The sequence below is a fragment of the Opisthocomus hoazin genome, chromosome 10 (assembly GCF_030867145.1).
Source record: "Opisthocomus hoazin isolate bOpiHoa1 chromosome 10, bOpiHoa1.hap1, whole genome shotgun sequence".
NCBI classification, from domain to species: domain Eukaryota; kingdom Metazoa; phylum Chordata; class Aves; order Opisthocomiformes; family Opisthocomidae; genus Opisthocomus; species Opisthocomus hoazin.
The window spans coordinates 25,710,745-25,736,157 of record NC_134423.1 but is presented as its reverse complement, the minus strand read 5'-3'; the positions used below and the strand labels follow the sequence as shown (position 1 = coordinate 25,736,157).

General features: G+C 51.2%; 1 protein-coding gene across 1 annotated transcript in view; it reads right to left on the bottom strand.

Annotated features, from left to right (window-relative positions):
- Nucleotides 1-25,413, bottom strand: part of SLCO3A1 (solute carrier organic anion transporter family member 3A1) — a 153,843-nt gene that overhangs the window by 26,402 nt on the left and 102,028 nt on the right. Inside the window, exons 3-4 of the mRNA XM_075432066.1 lie at nucleotides 10,215-10,313; nucleotides 4,608-4,871 (exon numbers count right to left, since the gene is read on the bottom strand). Of these exons, the coding sequence (XP_075288181.1) occupies nucleotides 4,608-4,871; nucleotides 10,215-10,313 (363 nt within the window). The remainder of the gene's footprint in view (nucleotides 1-4,607; nucleotides 4,872-10,214; nucleotides 10,314-25,413) is intronic.

The window sequence follows — 25,413 nt, the reverse complement described above, 5'->3', positions numbered from 1 at the left end:
GGGAACTTCTGGCCCAGCACTACATGTCTGCTCCCAGAGAGCACTTTTGGGGAGAGAAATCCAGGATTCAGAGCAGCTCCCTCTCTAGGTATTCAGCAGCTTGGTACACAGAGCAGGAAGGAACCAAACAGAAGACAAGACAGCTGTCAGCTGTAGATCCCAGCTCTCCTGCGCTCTCGGGAATGAAGCTGGACAGAAAACAAAATGTTTCCAAATCTAGGGAATTCGCAGTTTTGAAATTCATTGAATTCCACAGTGAGTTTTCTTTTAATTCCTTGTGAAGGAGCTTCTCTCTCCAAACCTGAAGGATTCCATATCAATTTCAGTCCTTTTAGGTTTTTAATCTCTCTTGCTAGACACACAGGCAGAATGTAATGAATTTCTGGTTTAAATCGTTGCAAAACAAAATGCATTTAGAGCAGAATGTTTCAGGGGTGTTAAAGATAAAGCCAAGAAAGCATTCTGAAACCCAATTTCATCAGAACTGACCGCTCAATTCAGTAGAAGTGACATTTCCATACGAAAAAACCCCCACTATTTTAACAAAATATTTCCAAGCACATCCTGGAGCAGGTGGTGGGTTGGAGGCAGCGTGTTAACGCCGAGTGAGAGGGCAGATGCCCAACAGACACGAGCAGAGGGCACAGGTGCCCTGACACAGCCGAGCATCGTCTCCGGCCCCAAACAGCAGAGAAGTCCCCACGCCAGCCCAGAGGTAGGACAGCAAAGCTGTGTCCCCAGGACAACAAGTCTGCTGCAGCCCTTGCCTGAAGCGCTTTCACAGACCGAACGGAGAGCGCAGGGCTGAACAACCCCGCCAGGCTGCCAGCCGAGAGCAAAGAGCAACAGCAGCGTTTACCCATCCTCTCCCTGCAATTAATCCTTCACTTCCCTGTGCTCCCAAAATGGATTTGCGTTGCTTAACCGAAATACTAATCAGGTAAGGCAGTGCAGCACTGACACGCCAGTTTAGCAGGGGTAAGCACCTCCCAGGACTGTCCCAAAGCTTCCTCGCCTGAGCCGCCTCGGCCCTGCGCGGAGCTGCCGTGGCAGCCACCCGCCGCCTCTGCTGCCTTTCATCGCCTCTTCACCTCGGGCCGTTCAAAGGCACGGGGTTTGTTTCAAGTTCGAAGCTCCTCTTAAGGATGCTTCTTTTCCCGGCATGAAAATACCCCACAGGAGGAGACGCCGTGGCTTCCCAAAAGCTGGGCCCTTCCTCCTGTTTAGAACTTCAGAGAGATGTAAAGACTTTCTGACACTTTGAGCAGGTTGCTTCGACATTAGTCTTAGCTTTTCTAGTCATCATGCTAAGGCTAGAGAAAGCCAGGGACCCTCACCCGGCCCTGCATCTCACTGTCTTTCAGCAAATCTTGTAGCGCCTCGAGCACCCCCCCATGTGCCAGCCACGCCATGCTGCCAGCCGTGCCAGCCGCGAGCGTGTCTCCAACTGATGCTGCCCCGCTGCCCCCTCTGCCACGTCCACTCGCCTGCAGCAGGCTCTACAATGCTTGAAAAAAATAAAATAAAATAAAAAATAATCAAACACTTTCGATAGCCAAAAAGAAGCTTCAGTTCAGCCTCTAGGGATGCACTGCTGATACAGAGCATGTTCGCACACCAGGCCAGAGAAACAACTCTTCCTCCTCTCACTGTGCACAAGAGATGGACAATCACAGAATCACAGAATCACAGGACGTTCGGGGTTGGAAGGGACCTCTGTGGGTCATCTAGTCCAGCCCGTCTGCCAAAGCAGGGTCACCTACAGCAGGCTGCATAGGACCGCGTCTAGGCGGGTCTTGAATATCTCCAGAGAAGGAGATCCACACCTCCACGCAGGCATGGACTTACAGCGGCACACGCCTGCCCAGGTCCCAGCTGCGGAGACAACGCTTGCTAAAAAGGAGCCAAGAACCACAGCCATGCCTGCCCTGATGAGTGTTTCCACCCACAGCCCCACGTACAGGCAGACCTTCTGCCGTTCAGCTTCACAAACACAGGCAAACCCCAAAGGCAGAAGACATGGCCATGCAGGCACACATCTATTTTTAACCTCTGTATATAATTATCCAGTCCTTTTTACCCTAGGAAAAGGGCTAAACAGTCTAACTTTCCCCAAAGGAAACTTTATCCAACCAACACACAGATTAAGGACACTAGGTCCCACCACATAGGAATGCACGTATATTTTCCAGCTGCTGGTAAAATAATGTCTGTACACAGCAAGATCCAACCCACCACCTCAAACCCTGCTCACCAGGAACGAGCGAGGCACGCTCGCCTTCCCTCGCGGTACGTGTCTGCACACCCCTCCGAGCAAACATGACTCCTGACCACATTCCAACTGTGACAAGGGACTTGAAAGGAGATGGCAGCCACCGACACCGCCTCGTCTGTGACAGCCTCAAAGGCATAACTAAAAAGGTCATCCCCTGCCTTACTTGATGTGATGCAAATTGTATTTCAAAGTCCTTCTACAAAGAAACTTCTGGAACGCTGATTGATCTGAAATGGGGTTACCTGCAATGAGAAGGCTAACGTGGAAGACTGGGGTGCCTCCTGATGTAACCCATACTTTGAAACACGTGGATGTGGCAGTTTAATTTCTCTACTTCCACGAGTAATAGATGCTCCAGGAACCGACCTGTCTAGGTTTCAGCTGGGATAGAGTTAATTTTCCTCCCAGTAACTGCTGTGTTTTGGATTTAGTGCGAGAAGAATGTTGATAACATTGATGTTTTCAGTTGCTGCTATGAAATCAAGGACTTTTTTCCAGTTTCTCATATTCAGCTAACGAGCAGGTGTTCAGGAGATGGGAGGGAGCACAGCCAGGCAGACAGCCAGGCTGGCCAGTGGAAATATTCCCTAGCACAGACATCATGCTCAGTACATAAATGGGGGTTGGCCAGGGGGTAGGAATCTTTCTTATCCATTTCCATGGGTTCAAATCCTCTCTTGTCCGGAAGTTTGAACTTTTCCGGGAGTTCGGTCTTATTCGGGAGTTTCGTGAAATTTATAAATTCGTGATTTTCTGGGCTTCGTGATCACTGCTCAGGGACTGACTGCAAACTCATCATCGAATGGTGAGAAAACTGTATTGTATATAGTTTATTTTGTGTATTCATTATGTTCATTATTATTAATAGTATCATTAGCAGTATTAGTATTTCCTTTGTTGTCTTATTAAACTGCCTTCATCTCAACCCATGAGTTTTCCCTTTTGCCCACTTCTCCTCGCCATCCCACGGGGGGGAAGGGGGGTGAGAGTGGCTGTCTGGTGCTCAGCTGCTGGCTGCTGGCTTAAACCAAGACATCGCCCAGGGCCTCCCTGCGTGCAAGAAACTCAGCTTGCTCAGCACCGCCCTTGGGCAGAACTGCTGCCCCTCCATGCTGCAGGGCCATGCCGCATTCTTTCATTTTTCTATATGAAAACCTGCAAAAATTTCCAGGGCCCATTCCAAAAACTCAGCGGCCAGAAGCAGACGCTCTGATGAGCCCACAACTAAAGCCACAGCACTATCCAGATGGATGTACTGTGGGCAAAGCCCATTCCTCAAACTTGAGAAAATCCTTGCAACAAGGATGAAAGGATGAAGAAATTAATTTTACTGACAAATTTTCAAACAATTTATCCCTATACCTTTCTTTTGAATTTTCTCATCAAGTCAAAACTTCACATCTTTGACCTTCCCTTAATGAGCAACCACATCAACTATTCAAGACATTTTCATATTTAAGAAAACACTTTTTCCCCAGAGTCTTTTTTTCCTCCCCATCCACACGTCATTCAACTCCCAATTAATGTGACTGCAGGAGGAGTAAGTGATTTTGTCCTCATTTATCTAAATGCGTTAGGCAGTAACGAAACCTGCTCTGCCACAGTGACAGAGCGTGGGAAGCAACCGCCAGTACTACAGAACCACCCTCACAGGTGAGGGCTTTCCCAGTGCAGCCCACGGAAGGGATATCTGCCCACACTCTCCCACAAAATGCTGGATCCTTAGCTGACCTTCATTAGAGCCAGGTCCATTTCCATCACCGCAGGACATGACATGGGGTTTTCTACTCTAATTTGCTACAAGCCATGCTCTACCAGTTGCTATTCTGGACCGGTATCTACCTCTTCCCCATCCCAGTTCAAGAGCAGTGGTGGTGTCCAGCACTCATCGCTTTCCATCTGGGATTGCACTGAGCTGCAGCTCACGTGCTGGGAGCTCCCAGTTTCTTTTAACTGGCCTTGCTGGCTCGCTCTCCATTTCGGGAGGCTGAGGGGAGCAGGACAGCAGACTGGAGAGAAGTTCACAAATTGCTTTGGCAACTGTGTTCCCCTTCACTTTTTTATCAACTCCACAGGACTATCGCGCATTTCTGAAGCTTTGTAGTTTAAAAAAACCACAAACCTTTCAAGTGGAACAAAGTATCTTTTTAAAATGAGGACAATGCCAGAGATAACTAGAAGCCAGGGACTGAAATTTCAGGATACTGAGGCTTTTGGGGGATATTTTGGGGGTAGAGGTAGATAGCCCGAATCAGAGACCAATTATAAATCCAGCCAGCTGTTAAGCTGTTGCTGACTCTCACAGAAAACGTGAACAGAGCCGGTGTCTCACCTCGCAGCTGCTGGAAGCAGCTCGTGCTGCTCTCCCCATCCAGCGCGTGCCGCAGAACCCCGTTGCTTGGCTTGGGTCTCTCGTAGTCCCTCTCGGGAAGCATGGCCTGTTCGCTCTCCCCGGCGTGCTCCGGCCGCGGGGGCAAGGACTGCGGGAACCCGAACATCGGCAGGGACGAGAAGAAGAGTAAGGCACCACACAGCAGAAAGCCTCCCCACCACGCACCGATCCACCGAGGGTCGTCTGGGGTGATGTCCAGCTTACCTGCAAGGCACACACACAAGTACATCAACGTCTTGGCCACAGGCAGGGGAAGACAACAGAGTTAACAACCCCATAGGCTGTAAGATGGTTGTTGGGGGCTCTGTTAGAATCATACAATCATTAAGGTTGGAAAACACCCCTAAGATCATCTAGTCCAACCATCAACCCAACACCACCATGCCTGCTAAACCATCTCCCAAAGTGCCACATCTACATGTTTTTTGAACACCTTCAGGGATGGGGACTCCACCACTCCCCTGGGCAGCCTGTTCCAATGCTTGAACACTCTTTCAGTAAAGAAATTTTTCCTAATATCTAATCTAAACCTCCCCTGGCACAACTTGAGGCCATTGCCTCTCATCCTATCACTGGTTACTTGGGAGAAGAGACCAACACCCACCTCACTACACCCTCCTTTCAAGCAGTTCTAGAGAGCAATAAGGTCTCCCCTCAGCCTCCTCTTCTCCAGACTAAACAGCCCCAGCTCCCTCAGCTGCTCTTCAGCAGACTCGTTCTCCAGACCCCTCACCAGCCTCGCTGCCCTTCTCTGGACACGCTCCAGCCTCTCAGTGTCCTGCTTGTAGTGAGGGGCCCAAAACTGAACACAGCACTCGAGGTGCGGCCTCACCAGAGCCGAGTACAGGGGCACGATCCCCTCCCTGCTCCTGCTGGCCACACCATTCCTGATCCAAGCCAGGATGCTGTTGGCCTTCTTGGCCACCTGGGCACACTGCTGGCTCATGTTCAGCCGGCTGTTGACCAGCACTCCCAGGTCCTTATCCTCTGGGCAGCTTTCCAGGCACTCCTCCCCAAGCCCGTAGCGTTGCGTGGGGTTGTTGTGACCAAAGTGCAGGACCTGGCACTTGGCCTTGTTGAACCTCATACAATTGACCTGTTGGCTGGTGAGGGGCTCCCAGAAACAAGATGGGGACCCACAGTGCATCCCGCACCCATACTGTGTGGGCCACCAGTGCATAACAACCTCCATATCCAAGAGGTCCTTATGACAAGCAACCCATAACCTTGTCTATCTACATGGTGCATGCAGCTTCTGCAACACCCTGTAATCAGAGCTTCTCTCCACTGTCTTTGGATCTGCCGGCTCTAGGAAGCTGCCATGTACCAGTCTGTGTCCCTTGTGCTGGTACCAAGGTTTCGGACATCACCGGCCCAGCGTGTCAAACGCACACACACAGTGGACAAACCTAAGGAGCTGCCTGGAGAAGCAGCAGCACAGCCAAGGGCATTGCATCTCCATCCTGGCTTACCCTTTTTTTCCAGGAGGTCAATGCTCTCCCTGCTTTGAATTCACAGTCCTTTTCAGCAAGGGAGAGATGGGCATTTGAGCTTTACGGACAACTGTGACTGTGTGGAGGGTGAAACAGTCCTAAACATTGGAAGAGAAACACATCTACTGCATCAAATGGGCCCAGAAAGATAGAGAAACCATCTGAAGAAAAGTGGAGTAAAAGGCAAGAGTATCCTGTAGGCCATCACTCAGCAACGATATGGAAAACGTGGCTTTTGGGGGGAACAAAAACAAGCAATGGGAGAGAAGAAACTGTGTTCCTAACAGCCGCCTTGCTGCCACAGCCGCTCGGTGAGCTGGTGGAGGGTGCCCAGCGCTGGAGCTGACTCCCAGGGGAGACCTGGACCCGCATGGCTGGAATAACAAGCTCCTCTGTTCGTGGTGTCTGCCTGGTTACTGCCACTCTGAAAAGTCTGTCTCAAGTGAGGCAATCAAGTTGTTTCTCAAGCAGAGACGGAAGGAAACTCTTTTCTCCTTAGGGAAAATAAAACGTAGCTCTCAAATATATATAAAGTTTGAAAAACAGTGTTTTGGAGGGATCGGATTCTTCTGCTGTTATTTCTTCCTGCCTGAAGTGCATTTTTTTTTTCGGGCTTTTGTGAACACAGCCACGTGAAGAGCCATGTAAACCAAGGTCTTCCACATATCACAGAATCACAGAATGTTCGGGGTTGGAAGGGACCTCTGTGGGTCATCTAGTCCAACCCCTCTGCCAAAGCAGGGTCGCCTACAGCAGGCTGCACAGGACCTTGTCCAGGCGGGTCTTGAATATCTCCAGAGAAGGAGACTCCACAACCTCTCTGGGCAGCCTGTTCCAGGGCTCCGTCACCCTCAGAGGGAAGAAGTTCTTCCTCATGTTCAGATGGAACTTCCTGTGCTTCAGTTTGTGCCCGTTGCCCCTTGTCCTGTCGCTGGGCACCACTGAGAAGAGTCTGGCCCCATCCTCCTGACACCCACCCTTGAGATATTTTTAAGCATATATTAGGTCCCCTCGCAGCCTTCCCTTCTTCAGGCTGAACAAGCCCAGCTCCCTCAGCCTCTTCTCATAGGAGAGATGCTCCAGTCCCCTCACCATCCTTGGAGGGCAGTGCCCTGGCACCCCACACCTCCTGCCCAAAACGGGGAGCAGGACAGGGTTCACCCTCTGGAGCTCGGTCTCCTCACGTCACCCTGAGCTGCAAGGCACAGCCAGCTGCAACCTGGGAACTCTTTCTCACATAAAAATAGATGGAGGCCACGTGTGCCCCAGCCTTCGCATGACAGCAATGGACCATGGCCAAAGCTGGACCTGCAGCTGGAGAGCGCTGTGCCCTTCCCTACGACCTGCTGAGCCCTGGCCCCTCCAGGCTGCTCAGTGATATGGCTCTGCCGTTCTTCTCCGTGGCTCCATATTTGTCTGCAGCTTTCCGAGATGTAAATATGGAGTCATGTCCTATATTAAGAATGGCCAGCTGATGACCTAATTAACTTTTTTAGCTAGGCCAGCATCTTGCTTCTGATGGTAACCAGCTGCAGATGCTCAGAAAGCACACAAGAACAAAGTCACCATGTTCCTGACATTACTCCTTTTAATTCTTGTGATTTCTGGCTCAGGGCCTTTCTAAGCCAGATTTGGTGTCTTGTTCATGTTTTCTTCTATAAACTCGTCGAATTGTTTTTGAACCCATTTACAAACTTTTAAGACCCTGTGGTGAGGAGTTCACCTACTGAGAGAAGAAATATCTTCTGCACATTTGTATTTTGGAGTGAAATACACTTAATGGTCAAATATGTAACAGGGTTCCTGCCTGCAGGACCAAGCGAGTCTTTGGCATATCTTGGCTAAAGCCAGGGAATGCAAAGGGGGCATGCGGTGTGTGACCAAGCCGCAGCTAAAAGTCTCAGCCATCAGAAAAGATACTCCTTTCCTGCTCATTCGGTATTATTTAGATTTCTTCAGCTGTCATGTGCATGTAAGACCAACAAAGGGCAGTAGCACTTCTCCAGGTTGGCACAATTCTGTTCTGAGTCCCGCAAGGTTCAACTCCATCCAAATGCATCCTGTGAAGATGTATATTCAACACCACAGAACTGGAATGCACCCTCCGAGGGGACAACACCCCTCCAGCAGGATGAGAGCCTGTGGGATCAGGTGGAGCTGAAAACTGTGGAAAAAGCACCTGTACAACTGCGGGAAAAGAATAAAACACCAGGTTTGGAGGCTATAGCCAAAGGGCTTGGGCAGCAGCGGAGAACAGCCTGTTACACATTGCCCTCTAATGGCACAGAGCACATAGTGCAGGTAGCAATAAATGCAGAATTCAGAGATTTTTTTCTTGATGAAGAAAAAGACAATCTGCAAACAATTTGCTTTAACCCAAGTGCAGAGTCAAGGTGAGCAATAATTAGCGCTGCTCTGGGAAAAAGCAATAGTGCTGTGGGACTGAACCTGTCCATCCAGAGTGGGTCATTCGCAGAAGGTGCTGGGCATGGGTCTTACTGCTGTGCCTCTATCAGGGAGCCTGGATGGCCCTCCCAGGTTCTGGGGATGGCAGCTCTCCAGATTTCACCCCACACTCTGGACCCACCTCTCCTGGCAAGACTATGTCCACGGCTAGCCGGTGTGCCCTGCCATGGTGTATTGGGTTTGCGTGGCCAGGTTTTGGTAGCGAGGGGGCTACAGTGGTGGCTTCTGTGAGAAGCTGCAAGAAGCTTCCCCCATGTCTGACAGAGTGAGTGCCAGCCGGCTCTAAGACGGACCTGCCGCTGGCCAAGGCCAAGCCCATCAGTGAAGGTGGTAGCGCCTCTGTGATAAATATTTAAGACGGGAAAAAAACCTGCAGTGGGATAGAGGAGTGAGAATATGTGAGAGCAACAACTCTGCAGACACCAAGGTTAGTGCAGAAGCAGAGGAGAGGAGGTGCTCCAGGTGCTGGAGCAGAGACTCCCCTGCAGCCTGTGATGAAGACCACGGTGAGGCAGGCTTTACCCTGCAGTCCATGGAGGCCCATGGTGGAGCAGATCTCCACCTGCAGCCCAGGGAGCACCCCATGCCGGAGCAGGGGGATGCCTGAAGGAGGCTGTGACCCTGTGGAGATCCCGCACTGGAGCAGGCTCCTGGCAGGACCTGTGGACCCGTGGAGATAGGAGCCCACACTGGAGCAGGACTCGTGCCCCTGTGGGGGACCCACGCTGGAGCAGCCTGTTCCTGAAGGACTGCACCCCGTGCAAGGGACCCACGCTGGAGCCGTTCGTGAAGAACTGCATGCTGTGGGAAGGACTCACGTTGGAGCAGTTCATGGAGGACTGTCTCCTGTGGGAGGGACCCCATGCTGAGGCAGGGGCAGAGGGTGAGCAGTCCTCCCCCTGAGAAGGAAGGAGCAGCACAGACAACGTGTGATGAACTGACTGAAACCCCCATTCCTCATCCCCCTGCGCCTCTCGGGGTGGGGGGGGGTGGGGGGGAGGGAGAGAAATGAGGAGTGAAGTTGAGCCTGGGAAGAAGGGAGACGTGGAGGAAGGTGTTTTAAGATTTGGGTTTATTTCTCATAATCCTACTCTAATTTAACTGGTAATAAATTAAACTAGTCTCCCCAAGTTGAGTCTGTTTTGTTGGTGACAGTAACTGGTGAGTGATGTCTCCCTGTCCTTACCTCGACCCATGAGCCTTCCGTTGTATTTTCTCTCCCCTGTCCAGTTGAGGAGGGAGAGTGATAGAGCAGCTTTGGTGGACACCTGGCATCCAGCCAGGGTCAACCCACCACACACGGTGGTATTTTAAAATGTTCTTTAAGAGCTGGGCTGAAACTTACCTCACAGCAGAAAAGCTCATGAAAAGAAACAAAATTTAGCCACTACGAACCTGGTAAGTATCAGGACAGAGTTGAAAACTTCTGAATCCCAGTTATAAAACCTGTCTAAAAGTCACACCCATACATGCAAGAAGCACTCAAGATGGAACCAGAAGCAGTTTCTTGCTTGTGAGCATCAACATTTTTGTTCTGCAGATACACCGTTAACATATCTAACTTGAAACCAAACCCAGTTCTCCTTACTTGTGTCAATGAAGACAGCATCCACGTAGATTTTGGTACAGAAGGAGCCCAAGATAAATCCACAGGCTGGTCCAAATACCAGCATCGTAAACAGGATCCCTGCATGGAGAGAGAAAAGAGAAAATTAGTACTAGGCTCAGGTTATGCGTTGCAAGTCGTTCTGCTTGTCTCCTGCAAGATGCTAGTGCCCTACTGATGCCAAATAGATAGGGAGATGTCTCTGGCACCCTAAATGCTTTTTGCTTTTCCATATCTATTCAGGAAAAAGAATTGATAGAGCTGTGATAATGCTGAAGGATTTCTATTGAGCTGAGAAGACAGTGTGGATGTTTATTGTGTTCTGGCTGGCTGGCTGCTCTAGAAGATGTCTCACTCTAAAGCACAAGGTAAAGCAGACCTGTCTTCTCCCCATGAAGAAGTCTCTACCTTCGCCAGCTCCAGCTAAATTCCTGGTAGACAGGGATATTTGCAGAACCTAGGGCCAGCAAATCTATGAAATGTCAAGTTGTCCCAGGCTGCTGGGTAAAGGCCCTTTACAGAGTTCGGAGCACTCTTCCAGATCTGCAAAGCCCTCCTCCCCATCACACCCACACAGCAAATATTCCCCAAGGCTCACGGCCCGTTCCAACCTCTCACAGCTGCTTGCTCCTCCTGCAAAACCTGCATGAAATTGCCAGTGTAATGCCAGGCGAAGAGGTATCATGAGCAAATTACTTCTTTGCCTCAATACAATATTTCGAAGCATTTATTCTCACTGCCATTCTGGCCCTGAAACAGGAACGCTACAGGCACACCGCCAACTCTCAATTATCCAGTGCAGAAAGGCGGGGGGACACAAAGATAACCAGAAAAAGGAGCAGCAAAGAGAACACAAAACATCTGTAAATTAGACAACAGGAACACAGTAGGTACCTTCACATTTGGGACAGCAAAACAACAAAAGGTCCCCAAGGCCCCTTGCCAACAGCTTTCTGAAGGAAGCAGGGGCCAGCCTGCGCAGCGCGGAGCAGAGCATGGCTGAGGGACCCGTGTGCCCGGTGAGGCGGGCAGCTCTTTGGGACCCTCGGCCAGCAACACCACAGCCTGTGCTGGCACCAGTCTTGGTGTCGTTGCACCTCAGAAATGTCCTGCAGAGCAGCTCTGCGGAGAGGGACCTGGGTGTCCTGGTGGATGACAAGTTGACCACGAACCAGCAGTGTGCCCTGGCTGCCAAGAAGGCCAATGGGATCCTGGTGTGCATTAGGAGGAGTGTGGCCAGCAGGTCAAGGGAGGTTCTCCTTCCCCTCTACTCTGCCCTAGTGAGGCCCCATCTGGAGTACTGTGTCCAGTTCTGGGCTCCCCAGTTCAAGAAAGACGAGGAGCTACTGGAGACAGTCCAGCGGAGGGCTATAAGGATGATGAGGGGACTGGAGCATCTCTGCTATGAGGAAAGGCTGAGGGAGTTGGGCTTGTTCAGCCTGAAGAAGAGAAGGCTGAGAGGGGACCTTATAAATATCTCAAGGGTGAGTGTCAGGAGGATGGGGCCAGACTCTTTTCAGTGGTGCCCAGCGATAGGACAAGGGGCAACGGGCACAAACTGAAGCAGAGGAAGTTCCAGCTGAACACGAGGAAGAACTTCTTCACTCTGAGGGTGACGGAGCCCTGGCACAGGCTGCCCAGGGAGGTTGTGGAGTCTCCTTCTCTGGAGATATTCAAGACCCGCCTGGACAAGGTCCTGTGCAGCCTGCTGTAGGTGACCCTGCTTTGGCAGAGGGGTTGGACTAGATGACCCACAGAGGTCCCTTCCAACCCTGAACATTCTGGGATTCGGTGATTCTGTCCCATGAAGGAGCTTATTCGCATCTGGGTGCTTTGCTCGCTCTCCTTCAGCGATGGTGTACGTCCCACAGCTCTCTTGGGGTGCTGCCTGCCATCTCGGTGCATCCGTAACGCGCTTCATTGCAACCACCTCAGCCCTCAAGTTCCTTTGCTGGAAAATTTTAATTCCCAAGTTCTCTCCCTATGCATTTCTCAGGAGCTGGAGAAACAATCAGAGCTGTGACACGTTCCCAGAGACCACCAGCCCTGAGCAAGGTGAAGCGCACCTGCCGATGACAGCTGAGCCAAGCAGAACAAACTCTGATGGCCAGAAATCAGCCCACCTTCATTTTTAAAATGCAGAGTGCAAACCTCCAGGTTTGTGGCACCACGAGCTGGCTGGATTAATAACTAGGTACACAGCAACGGCGTCTCCAGCCAGCCACTCGCGTGGAAAGCCAGCACGGTAAGGCCTTCACAGCTATTGCCTATAGAAGCAAAAGGGAGAAATGAAGGTGGTGGGAGGAAAAAAACATCTCAGGTCATATGAGCCGCGGTAACGAGTCGCCGCTGCCAGGACAGAGGCAGAAGCTGTGATCCCTCGTCCCGTCTCAGCTCAGCTCAGCACTGCAGCAACGGCACCGCATCGCAGGTCATGCTGCCAGCTTAATTAGTCCCCAGGGTCTCTGCCCGTGATGTCCGCGTCCGGAGAGGAGCAAGCCATCTCCCCTCCCGCAGTCACCTTGTCCCCGGGCGTTGGGTTTGTGCTCCACGATCCAGCAGCTCAGTCGGGGAATCTGTGCTCCCCAACGAACAGAGCTGCTTCGGAAGCCCGCACCTTGCTCCCCCGGGATCTACAAAGCCTCACCAGGGAGATCCCAGCCCCTGGTCACCTGCAGAAGCCCTTCGTGGGCTGTGAAATGAAGGAAGAGACAGGGCAGGAGAGCAGGAAAAATAATTTCTTTTCCCAGAACCATCTCCCTCCCTCCCAGCCCCAAGGCCTGTCCCACCTCAGCTATAAGATTTCCAGTGGTATTTTATAAAATATCCACCTCGCATTTTTTTGGTCACTAGATGGCATTAGTGTCTGTCCTTCAACCCATGAGCGCCCTGCGGAGCGGGCTGGGTGGCCGTGCTCCCCAAACCCCTCGGCGATGGTGTGACCGGGGGTCCCACACCCCAGGGACGATCGCACCCACGAACCGGCCGTGCACGCAACCAGGCTGCACCCTTTGGCTCTTTGCATCCAGGAAATCACAAATTTTAGACCAAACTGCTCTAAAACAACTGTTAAGTTTTTAGTCAAAGAGTTTAAACAGCATCTAGCAGAGGAAGGGCCATGGCTATTACTCTGGCGAACAAGCCGGTAATCAAACACCAGATTAATCTTTGATGGCTGAACATTAATTATGAATTTCTATGTATTTATGGTCAAGCACATAAGGACACACTAGGCCTCATACTGGTTGAAGCAGTGCCTGGAGCAGCAGAGAACAGAGCCCACGTTCTGGATGAGGAGTTTGGATTTCAGCAGGAGTCATGACCTTAGTAGGCATGGTGGTGATGGATTGACAGTTGGACATGATGATCTTAGAGGACTTTTCCAACCTTAATGATTCTATGATTTTATGATTGCTCTGCTCTTGCTTCACTACCCTAGAAACAGTAAGGGGAAGGAAAACCCAGGCAGACCTGAGCACCTCCTCTTTCTCAGTCCTGGATCCTCAGCCCAGGCCCTGGTACCCAGCACCCAGAGTAAACTGGCTCCTCCAGAGCTGCCTGAGGGTTCGCATCCGCAGGGATGACCCTGAGGGAAAGCTGCTGTGGGCACCAAGGCACCCCGGGCTGTGGCAGGTTCCCACCAAGGAGCCGACCCTGATGGGACCTGTGCGTGGCCAGCAGACCCCCGACCCAGGGCACCCGCAACCCCGGAGAGGGCAGCTTGGCAGGTCCGGACACCGCAGGGCTGGTTTAAGACCTCAAGGACAGGATGAAGCAGGCGTGACCTGCTCTCCACAGGCAGCAGAAATTTGTTTTCTGTTTTCTTTTTTTTTTTTTTTAAACCTATTGCTGGTTGATGATTTTCTGTAAGTGTTTAACAGTACCGAAGAAGTGGGACCATACCAAAATTGTCATCTGGCAGCCACGCAGGCTCATGTGGCTAAGCAGGCAGAAGGACAGGGACCAGTTCTTCTCCTCTGGGCAACACCTTTGGATGCACCAGTGCTGGGCTGAAGACAGACAGAAGTTTGTCCCGTGATGATCTCCAAACCACAGGCAGCGTTGTCGGACCGTGTGTACACAGGGAAAACCACAGAACTGAAGCGTGTGTCATGGAGCGAAGGGTAAGACAAAGAAGGTGGAAAAAGATCATCCTTCACCAAAAAACCCCAGGGAATATTTTCCCCTTTTTCCAAAGCAGATGAGAGCAGTGTCCTTTGGCTGGCGACCCATCAGCAGCACGGAGATGCTTGCAGAGGCAGGGAGCTCCAACAAAAACCCAACGCCAAGACAGGTACACGTCCCTGCGACAGGTGAACGCTGCCCTCCTCGCACTGCCGGCACCGCACGGCAAACCACCGCTTCGGAAAGAAGCCGCAGCCTCGGTTATTAAAATATAACATTTCATAACCTGGTGGCTGCGAGCTGGAAGGCGTCCTTGGCTCTGCAGCGGCCTCGCTAGAGGGCAATGTGGGCTAGAGCATCCGCTGAGCAGCGAAACAGGTATCTCAGATCTTAGAAGAAGATATTAAATTATTATTCACCTCTAGGCTAGCTTAAGAAACCCTCATTTTAATTATCTTCTTACTTTTTCTATAATTTTTCCTAAAATCAAGTAAACAACTGGCTCACCCCACGTCCTTTTTGTTATCTTTTTTTGAGGCTCCAACAAAATCTTACCACTGCAGTAACAGTATTTTACACTTTATCTCACAAATCAAGCAGGTTTTGGAAAAATCAAAGGCATGGACTGTCAGGATGGGCAGTCTAGGGCCCGTACAGAGCTGGACCACGCTCAAGGACCAACGGAGCACACTACTGGGCACAAGAATGAGGTGACTGGGATGGTGCCTGTGGTTGAACATTTATGTGGAATTGAGGGCTAAGGGGAAATTAGCCAAGTTAGAACTAGCTGAAGAATCCTTCCTCTTTCGAGAAATGCTGCACGATTGCCAGTCGCCCCCGCTATTAGGAAAACACTTTCCACATCACCCACATAGCCATGCAACCACGAACCTGCTGCCTAGTAGAGAAGGAGGTTTAGCCAAACCCCTTTTCCCAGTCCTGGGGTAACTGCTAAGGATAAAGGTGTGCTAAACTGGTGCCGAGCTTTAACACCGCTTGCTAAGTCTGCTCCCATGCTTCCCTCTAACATTCAGATCAGCCTGACTTGACAGAGCCAGAGGGCACTGATACCAGGAGCAAACAGACCAAAGGTCTAATCCCAGCTCCAGCAGACTCATCCAAAACTCCCATTGATGGCCACAAAACTGGCGATCAGTGTGGGATACTGCAGCCTCTTCCCTTCCACTCTCAGCTTACAACTCATTTCTGTCACTCGGAGCAGCACGGTAACAAACATCCTCCTCGAGGACACCGCCCTGGCAACAGATGCTTCTTGCTCTGCAGGGCTGGCTGCGCCTGGTCCCGCAGCCATCACTCCACAGAGGAGCAGGGCACGTCCCCAGCGCGGTCAGCCCTACACCGACCAGTGGCAACCAGGACGAAAAATGTTTCTCCTTTGTGCAATTTGGTGGTGTTTTTAACCTCAGCATTATTTTTTTAATTCTTACCAAATTATGGCAATTCTTACGAATACTCAAGAGATGCGAATTAAAAAACAAAATGATCCTGCTTTAGGACAATTCACACACATGTCTGATAACTCACAAATACTTCATTTCCTTTGGGGCCCTTTTAAAACACAATTACATTTTATTCTGAGAACAGCTAATCACTTTCAGCTTTCCTGCTCTATCCCCTTCGCCATTCTCACTGCTTCCCAAAAAAGGTGTGGGGGGGAAGAAGCCGCAAGCTAGGCTGCACTGATAAATCAGAAATATTTTCCTCCCCATCTTTTCAAATGGAACAATTTGCCAAATCCTGTCGACTAACAGATATTTTCCAGGGGCTGAGGAAAGGATTGAGACACAGGGGAATATTAGAGCTGACATTCTGTGATGGGATTTTATCACTAGTGAAGCCCAGGACTGATAACGCAGTTTTCCATTAGAGCAAAGGGAAGGAGCAGCAGCAGCTACCACTGCATTTGTGCAGGGACTGTGGCACAGAGATGCTCGGTCAGTGCATCATGTAAAGTGCACAAAAACCAAGCTCCAAAGACAGGGATAAAGCCTGTCGGTATTTCAGTAACAACGAGCTGTCCCTTGGTGATCCAAGTCGCTTTCCGGCAGCAACAGGATCCTGAAACAGGAGCAAACTTGTGTTGTTCGCAGCGCGAAACGGGCAAAGCATCAACTCGATCTCTGTAACGAATTAACGGGGGACAGCAACCCCCAGCAGCAACCCTCCTGGCTGGACCCAAGACCTCGAGGGAGACGCAGCGAAGCAGGCATCGCAGGTACAGTTCACTGGGGAGAAAGAGCAGGTTCCGCACACAGTCACGGGCTGAGAAAAAAAACAAACGCGGGCAGCTACTGAACACCAAGCAGCTTTGCTTCCAAGCCTCAGCCCCACCAGGGGCCGAGGACACAAGGAAATTGATTTCGGAGAGCTGCTGACACGCCCCAGGCGAAGGTGAGCTGTGTAGGTGAGACAGGAGGAGGAAAAGCAGCGTCTCCCACGGTGGGACAGCATGCAGGGCTATCAGAGCAGGAGCCATTCCTCTTACTGAAGCCACACACGCTTCCCATCACGCAGCCACATCTGCTTCCCGATCCCCTTCCAATACGGCGTGTCCTGCGTCTGCTCTCTTCTACCTACTGGCTTTGTTTCTTTACGTGAAATCCTGAAGCAAAACAATCAGGAGTCTGGGTTTTGTTTTGCTTTCTAAATGCACTTTGTAAGGGGATTAAGTGAATATTGGTGAGAATGTGAGAAGTACCCTGTAACTGGGTGGAGAAATGAGAAAATTAGAAAGTCACGTTAAGCTGTCACCCTGCCCTACCTCACATTCCTCCTAAGTCCTGATATGAAGCATTACCGGCATCTGCCATTCCTTTTGCCCAATAATAGACCATGCAATAATGCATCACAGCAGAATACACACTTCTGACTTACTCCTCACAATGTTTAGATACAGGTTAAGGCCTGCTTCAGGAACGCACCCGAGTCAAGCTCTTTGGCTTCAAAGGAACCGTCCCAGGAACACAGGAGAAGGTGCTAAACCACCAAGTTCAGCCCCAAAGATGTTGTAGGCTTCTGTCCTTCCCTGCCTCAATATCAAACTGATCTAAACATCAAATCTCCCAGCCAAGAGTCAGTGCCACTTCCAGGTTACCAGGACGGCAACCTTCTTCATGCCTTTGTGCACTGGGTGCCACATGTCTAACATACAACTCAAAGCCCAGTTTTTGGAGAGATGCGATTCAGCAAGCATCTCAGCTCGGTACCCCAGAACCTGCCTAGCACTATGGACCCATCTCACAGCTCCACACAGGCATCCTGCTGCCAGGACTGAACTGTTATTCATATTTCTGCTAGCTGGTTTAAAGCCTACCTTGAACACACCTTCCCGAGCTCCAGTCACCAGTGCAAGCATACCCTGAGCCCAAGAGCTGCCAACCTTCCTCATCTTATCAAGTGGCAGAGCAAGATGTGATTGAGAAGCACTCACTTTGGAGAGTTGGGAGGGAGGAAAATGGATGGAAGGGCACACTGAGAAATATCCACATTTCTCCAGCGCTCCTAGCTGCAGGATGGAGCCGGATATGGAGCTGAATTACAGTCCAAGTGGCCCCTGCCCACTTGCTTCTTCCCAAAGCCCTCCTGTCAAACCAGCCCTGCTGCCAGTCCCAAGAGCCAGCGTCAGCAAGAGAAGTCATGCTCCAGCTGTTCCCAAAGTCAGGATTCATTTGACGCTAAGAGGAAGGAGATTTGCTTGTGATGCACGCTGGAAAAGCCCAGACAGATACAAAGCCCCCGTGCAAAGCAACCCTCTGCCGCTAAAGCCCTGGAAAGCACTACGAGAATCGCCTCCAGGGACTTGCAATCACATTTAAAGTTTGCTTGAGTCATCCAGACACTTCTGAAAAATACTGCTTACTATTTCCACAGCAATCTGGGTCACCCTTCTAGGAAGGGCTGGGTCCAAGGCCCACATGCACAGACTGCACTGCTCCAGTCTGTTCCTCCACAGGTTTGTAGGCAGTTGAACTAGATATGCCTGAGCACCAGGGAGTTAAACAACCTCTACAACACGCCTTGAAACTCTGGCAAAGCAGCACTGGTTCCAAACTGATCCACAAAGCCAGGGCCCAGGTGCCCAAAGCATCTTCACCACTCTCAGCTGTGAAGCAGTTGAACACGGACCATCAGCAGTGAACTACACGGCGTTCTCCAACCCCGGGCAAACTGCTGGTATTGCAGCAGATCCTGTTCTGTTCAGCCATGGAGATGTCACCGATATCTGCTGGGCTTACGGTCCCCTTGAGCCAGGCTGCTCCTGCCTTGGCATCGCTATGAAACCAGAGCGCGGGAGGTTGTGCACCGAGCTCCTGAGGAGCAGCACGCCTTCAGCAAAGCATACGGCCCAAGCAGTGCCTCCTCCCTCTCGCACCACCCCACGGGACAGCTTTGGTGGGCAAAGAGCCCATCAGGTTGGAAGACGTGGGAAACCCTCTCTGCTGCCAAGCTAGCGTCGTCATCGCATCGAGTAACTATGTCCCCGTGGAGGAATGGGCTGGGGAGCAAAATGTGGTCTCTGTGAAGGATGACAGCAAGCGCAGGGCATTCAGCGGCCGTCACAAAACGCACGCAAGGGGTACGGGGAGGAGGGCAGAGCACACCCGCACTGCCATGGCCCTGGGGACGCTGCTGCGGACAGGGGACAGCATCCCGCCACGGACGTCATCCCCGAGCCCTGTCTGCTGCGGGAGCAAGCTCCTTCTAAAAGCACAAAGGGAACTGGCTCGCAAAGCACGAGATAAGCTCAAAACCCTGCTTGTCCCACATTTCCCGCTGCGTGGAGGACGGGGGCCGGCCGCTGCGAAGGGATTACTGGAATCCCGTAATTGCACGCTCTGCGACCTGCCCTTAAAGAGACACCACCCCAGCACAGCCCGCGGGAACCAACGGCGTACTGGCACAGACTGGAGATGCTGTCTTCTCCGGCACAGAAGGTCCTGGCCCTCAAGGGCTTGGGATGCAAGCTCCTGAACTCGCACCCGGCAGGCAGAGCCCGTCGCTTCAGTGGGTTTCCTCTGATTTCTGTCAGTTGACGTAACCTCAAAAACGCACAGTAAGGGTCGGGGGAGGAGGCTGTTTCCTAGCCAGATGGCTTCCTCCCACAGCAAAACCCGCCGGAGTCGCCCGGCACTGCCCGTCCTCGCCGGCAGACAGCGTGCCCACGAGCCGCCCCGTCCCCACGCCGCACTGGGATGCCGGCATTCCCACCGAGCCCAGCAACAACGCTCGGCCCCCAGTCTTTCCTTCCCAGCTTTTTCCTCAGTTACCACGGAAAGACGTCCTTTTTCTCGTCCACGCAGCCAGCCGCCCGTCAGCACCCCCCGCTCCCTGACGCTGCCGATCGCAGCGCGGCGGCCGGCTGCAGGAACTCGCACAGGCGGCGTTGGACACAGGCGCGTTTCCAGGAGTCCTGCTCCCTCGGTGCAACCACCGCAGCGAAGGGAACGCTCCGACCATCCTGACAGATGTTTCCGAGGGCCTGCAGCTCTCGATGAATGAGAAGCAACTTCGGGATAACTGACTTTTGCGTTCAGTCTTTGTTCCGATGGGGATCAAAGCGGTTCCAGCCCTGTATCGGCATGAGGTGGGGAGGGGGAAGAGGCTGGGCGTTTCTGCCATCTGTACAGTAGCACACGTATTATTTATTGGTTTTGCCTCCAACTTTCTGCGGCTCAAAAGCAGCAGACCCCTCAGATGGGGACATCTATTGAGACGTCAAGCGATGCCACAGACTGGGAAGGTTGTCCTGGCACTCCCGGGTTAGCGAGGGACTGAACTCCCTGCTCAGGCACCACCTTCCCGAAGACCACTCACCGCATCTCATCATTTTTCCACCTTTTAACAAAGGCTAGTCCCGCCTTGTTAAGTGTTGCAAAATGTACGAATATTATGCAGCACCTTAGTAGTCAGGGACAGAAAATGCATTACAACAAACATCTGAATTTTGGTTCCGAGCTCTTCTCTTCGATTCCACCGTAACGGCTCGTTGCCTGCGTTTGCCTGTGCCATACAACACCCGGAAAAAGAACCGACAGCGCGGTCCCGAGACATCGTATTTCCCACTGCCAGACCTGCAGCTGCTTTCAGCTGGTGAAACAGCTCCAGCAAGCAGCAAGCCTGGGTTGAACCTGACTTCTCTGATTTCCATGGGACCACTCGTGATGGGAACCCCACAGACAGGTTCAGTATTTGACTGCCCTGCCTTTAGCCAGTGAAACAAATTCTTACCCATTTGAAATCAGGCAGCCTCGGACACCTCCCGTCAGCTTCTTCCCCTCTTCTCCTATCAAACCTTTCTATCAATCTACCAAATCGCTTTCTGCAGCCTGTAAAATCAGCTCCTGCTTTATGAATATTTTTTTTTAATGCAAGCTACTCACCACTGTATGGAAATATTGCAGAACAAGTTATTTACCCTGTGTCTAATAAGACTTAATGGCTGTATCTAAAGCTGGTTTGGGGAATTTCATTTGCTTGTCAAGAGGCAGGAAAAAAATGCACCCGGGCCACAGAAATAACAAACTTCTAACAAGATTCTTCCAGAGCTGCAGAGAGATCTCATGGCGGCGGCCTTCCTCCAGCGTGCTGGAAAAAGACTACTTAACTTCTTCACAGCACAGTTCTTTGTTCTGGCCTATATTTAGCATTCAGATGTTGATCCCTAAAGTGGTTGCTAGGACTTGAAGGTACCTTACGTAGATATTTCTCCCCAGACCGCCAGTGTCCCTTTAAATATTGCTGTCCATGAGAGCTCTCCAAGAAGATGCCTGCTGACTTTGAGATGAAATCTGATTCCCATCAGCAGATACTTTGCTTGGTGAACTACCTTGCATTTTCAATTATTACCAAGCCTTAAGTTTGTTTTATCAGCAAATCCCTGTCCCCAGCACTAGCAAGGCTACACTCGAAAGGATCAGTGTTACACCAACAACTGATGGTCCCAGGGGATCCTGATGCACACACATAATGTCTGCAGAGCGGCACAAAAACCGATTGGACTTTCGCATTAGGAGCACAAGCTCAGTGTCCAGCCCCAAATTTTCCATAATGACTAGGTGCACCTCTGACAGCTCAAAACCATGCACATTAGCTGGCTTGTGCCCTCATTCTGATAAACACAGGAATAAAGAAAACCCAAGCAAAAAAACCCCAACCCTAAACCAACGAAAAACCCAGCCCAGAGCCCTGTTTGTATTGGCCTTTGGGTCACTGCTTTACCCAGCTGCTGAAATAGGACTGCCAACCACACTGCAGAGAAGCAAATCCTGCGATGGCAAAAGCTCCACAACCCTCACAACTGCATTTGCAAGCAAAATAAAAATTCAAGTAGCCAATGTGTGAGATCTGGAAGGTAAACTACAGGGATGCCCCCACTACAAAAGTCTTGGGATTACTTTGGTCCCACCAGCTGACACTGGGAGCAAACCGTTCCCCACTCCTGAACAGTTCTCCTCCTTAGCATCCGAGTATCCTTCCAGGCAATGCAGGGACTGCTCGCTGCATTTCTCTCCTGGGTGATGGGAAGATGGAGAAGAAATTTGCTTATGCTAATCAACCCCTGGCACCAGTCATACCAGACACTAATCCACTAGCAATCTCCATCGGTCTCTGCATATTTAACTAAAGCAAGGAACACTCGTGGAGGATTATGAACGCAGTGGTATTGTTGTAGCAGTGTTTTCCTACCTAAGCTGCAATCACTCTGATGTCCTGTCTCCTAATATTTACATACACTCTACGTATAAACAACCTGCAGAATCGCATCAGTCCATGCAAGCATCCTGGTCAGACACTGCCTACAAAAGCACATGCACCATGTGGTGACTTAGTAGAACTCCCTGCACTATACAAAGCTGTCTCCATTATCTTTTTGCCAAAATGCATATGTTCACAGTGGTTATTTATATAAAGCAGCATCCTTGAAGATGTACATACTGCCTGACGCTCACAAAAGATACGTCTCTTCCTCCAAAGGCCTTACAAATAGTTTGGACATGCACTGCAAGAGGTGTTGGGGTTGGGTTAGGCAAACTCTTGAAAAAGAGCTTAATAGCCCAGTTTTCCATCACCTTCTGCAAAAAGCAAGCACAGAAAGAAACAAAAATCCACCAAAACCCATGCCCTGTCCGGTCAGGTGTATCACAAAAAGCCAATGCTGAGCAATCTCCGCAATGTAAGGACAAGACACTCGCTCCAGCTACCCTGCTGGCTCGCGTTCTTGTCCCCAGATTTGCTTGTTATCACATCAGAAGCAGCCAACTCAGTTTAAGAAGCGGGTGTAAGAGCGTACCTAACTATAGCGTGCAAATCCAGGGCAGGCTACACACACCCTGACGCACGAGCCCACGAGACACGGCTTCCACACCTTCGACGTATGGTGCAAATCCGCCAGCTGTAGCTGTGGGCTTGAACTAGCGATTCCTACCTTTCAAGCACATTTTCTCCATGCTAATTACCTTGGGAAGCAGCCACCAAAGAGATTCTGAAAGGAAAAAAAAAGTATGCTCAAATGCCAAGTAGACTTTTTTAAAGGGTTTCAGTCGCATACCTTCGAGCTGTGTTCTTCCCCTCCCAGCCGTTAAACGCAACCACCTGTTGTACCAAATCTGCGGTGCCGCTTCAGCTAAAGGTGGCCAGATTTGCTCGCGTCGTCTCCCAGGAGCTGTGCCAACAGCAGGGTAGTATGGAAACGCACTTCCAGGGCACTGCTTCTGCAGGATGGTAATTCTCCTCTGAGTTTGCTGACCGTTTTCTCGTTTAACTGGTTTTGGGGGATACATTAGACAACTGCACAATGTCCTTCCCATCCCTCTCTCCCTGCTCGGGCACTCTCTACCCCACCTGCGAGCTCAACCTATGTTTGTTAAACGGGGATATGAGCTCCTTCTGAGGCTCTTGCACATTTTCATCTCCATCACGTGAAGCCCCTAACCGCCAGCACCTCTCATCCTCCATATACACTGCAAAAAACCAACAGATCACACGACTGAGAGTACAATGATCTACCCACACATACAGGGCAAATCTCAGAGCCTGAAAAATGTGAATTTTGGCATTTGTCAGTCCGGATGTGGGAGCAACACCGCCTTCCTTTCTTATTTAAGCTGTGCACTGAGTTCAGCACAGATGCAACACATTCGTGTGAGGACAAGGCTGCCCAGGCTGCCTCCCTCTCGCTCTAACCTCAGTCTTGGGGGTATCCCTTCGCACCCCACATACCTTCAATGAGAAAACACTGAGTCCCGTTTCTACCTAACATTTCCTGGCAATACAGACAGCTTGCTGCTTTTCTACGCAACGATGCAATCGGGAAGAAAAGTTCAGCCCTTTACTCCCCACTGGACCTCCGCCTCCTCCAGCATGGCCGCCTGAAAGGCTCTTCCCTGCAAGACTCCCCGCTCCTCCTTCCCTCTCTCGCCTGACAGCAGCAGAGGACCGCTGCTGCACTTCCAGTCCTTTAAAAGCCTCTAACTTCGTGTTTGCCATTTCTTCCTTCTGTCAACAACACCTGGGATTTCAAGGCCTCCCCTCCGAGCACCAGCCAGAGAAGCTGTTTTCCAGGATCAGAGGACACTGATTCATTCAGCCCGGTACCGTGCTGCACGCCCTGACAGCCTGCAGCTCCCCGAACCCCCCCATGCCTCCGGCCGAGCAAGCTGCTGTACACACATACAGGTGTAGTTATCCACCCCAAATGCGGTACCTGCCACTGCTCTCCAAAACACAGGTGGAAAGCTTGTATTTCTGCTGTTCAGGCATTCCTGTGCCAAAGAAGACCTCCCACGGCCCCGCAGTGCCTACCACTCCTGCTCCAGGGCTGCCAGCTCAGCCAACAGCTCCCCGGAAACGTGAGCTGGTTTTCCATTTTTTTCCTCCTCTGTTTCACGTTTTTTCAAAAAGCCTGGGAGGAGAAACTCAGGACAATTAAAAAGCAACATAATACACGGTTTGCCCCTCTGCAAAGGAAAGCAGGAAGAAGTGACTGGCCAAAAATCAACAGTTCCTCCAAGAATTGTCTGGGCAACCCTCCGGCCTCCGAAAAGCCATAGCAAAACTCTCACTTTTAGCAAGAGTGGTTTTCAGATCTTCTGTGATCACAGAATCACCGAATCCCAGCATGGTAGGGGTTGGAAGGGACCTCTGTGGGTCACCCGGTCCAACCCCCTGCCCAAGCAGGGTCACCTACAGTAGGCTGCACAGGACCACGTCCAGGCAGGTCTTGAATATCTCCAGAGAAGGAGACTCCACAACCACCCTGGGCAGCCTGTGCCAGTGCTCCGTCACCCTCAGAGGGAAGAAGTTCTTCCTCATGTTCAGACAGAACTTTCTCTGCTTCAGTTTGTTCCCATTGCCCCTTGTGCTGTCACTGGGCACCACTGAAAAGAGTCTGGCCCCATCCTCCTGACACCCACCCTTAAGATAGTTGTAGGCATTTGTAAGGTCCCCTCTCCGCCTTCTCTTCTTCAGGCTGAACAAGCCCAGCTCCCTCAGCCTCTCCTCATAGGAGAGATGCTCCAGTCCCCTCATCATCTTCGTAGCCCTCTGCTGCACTCTCTCCAGTAGCTCCTCATCTTTCTTGAACTGGGGAGCCCAGAACTGAACGCAGTACAGCCCTTTCACATCTGCCTTTGCCTGGCTGCCGCTCAGGTAGAGACTGTGCTGCACGGCAGAGGATGGCTCAAGGGCACCGAGCACTGGGTAAGCCCATCCCCAGTTCCCGAAGCAAGGAGAGGCCTGGGAATCGCCGGTGACTTCAGGCAAGCTGCTGTGAACATAGTGCTGATAACAGTTATCTGCACCAGCCATTGAGGCAAGTGCTGCACTTTCCTCTGCTGAGTAGATGTAATCTGGTGCAGTAATGGCTGAGTCGTCAGGAAGGAAAGGAAATTAGGAACAAAACTTCTGTTGTTCCGCTTCCTCATATTGCAAACGCCATTAGAAAAACATATTCGCTCTTGACAATGGTCATTCTTCGCACTGACCCAAATCTCACTGAAGTTTATGGGAACTCTTCCACTGGCCCTAACTGGCTTTG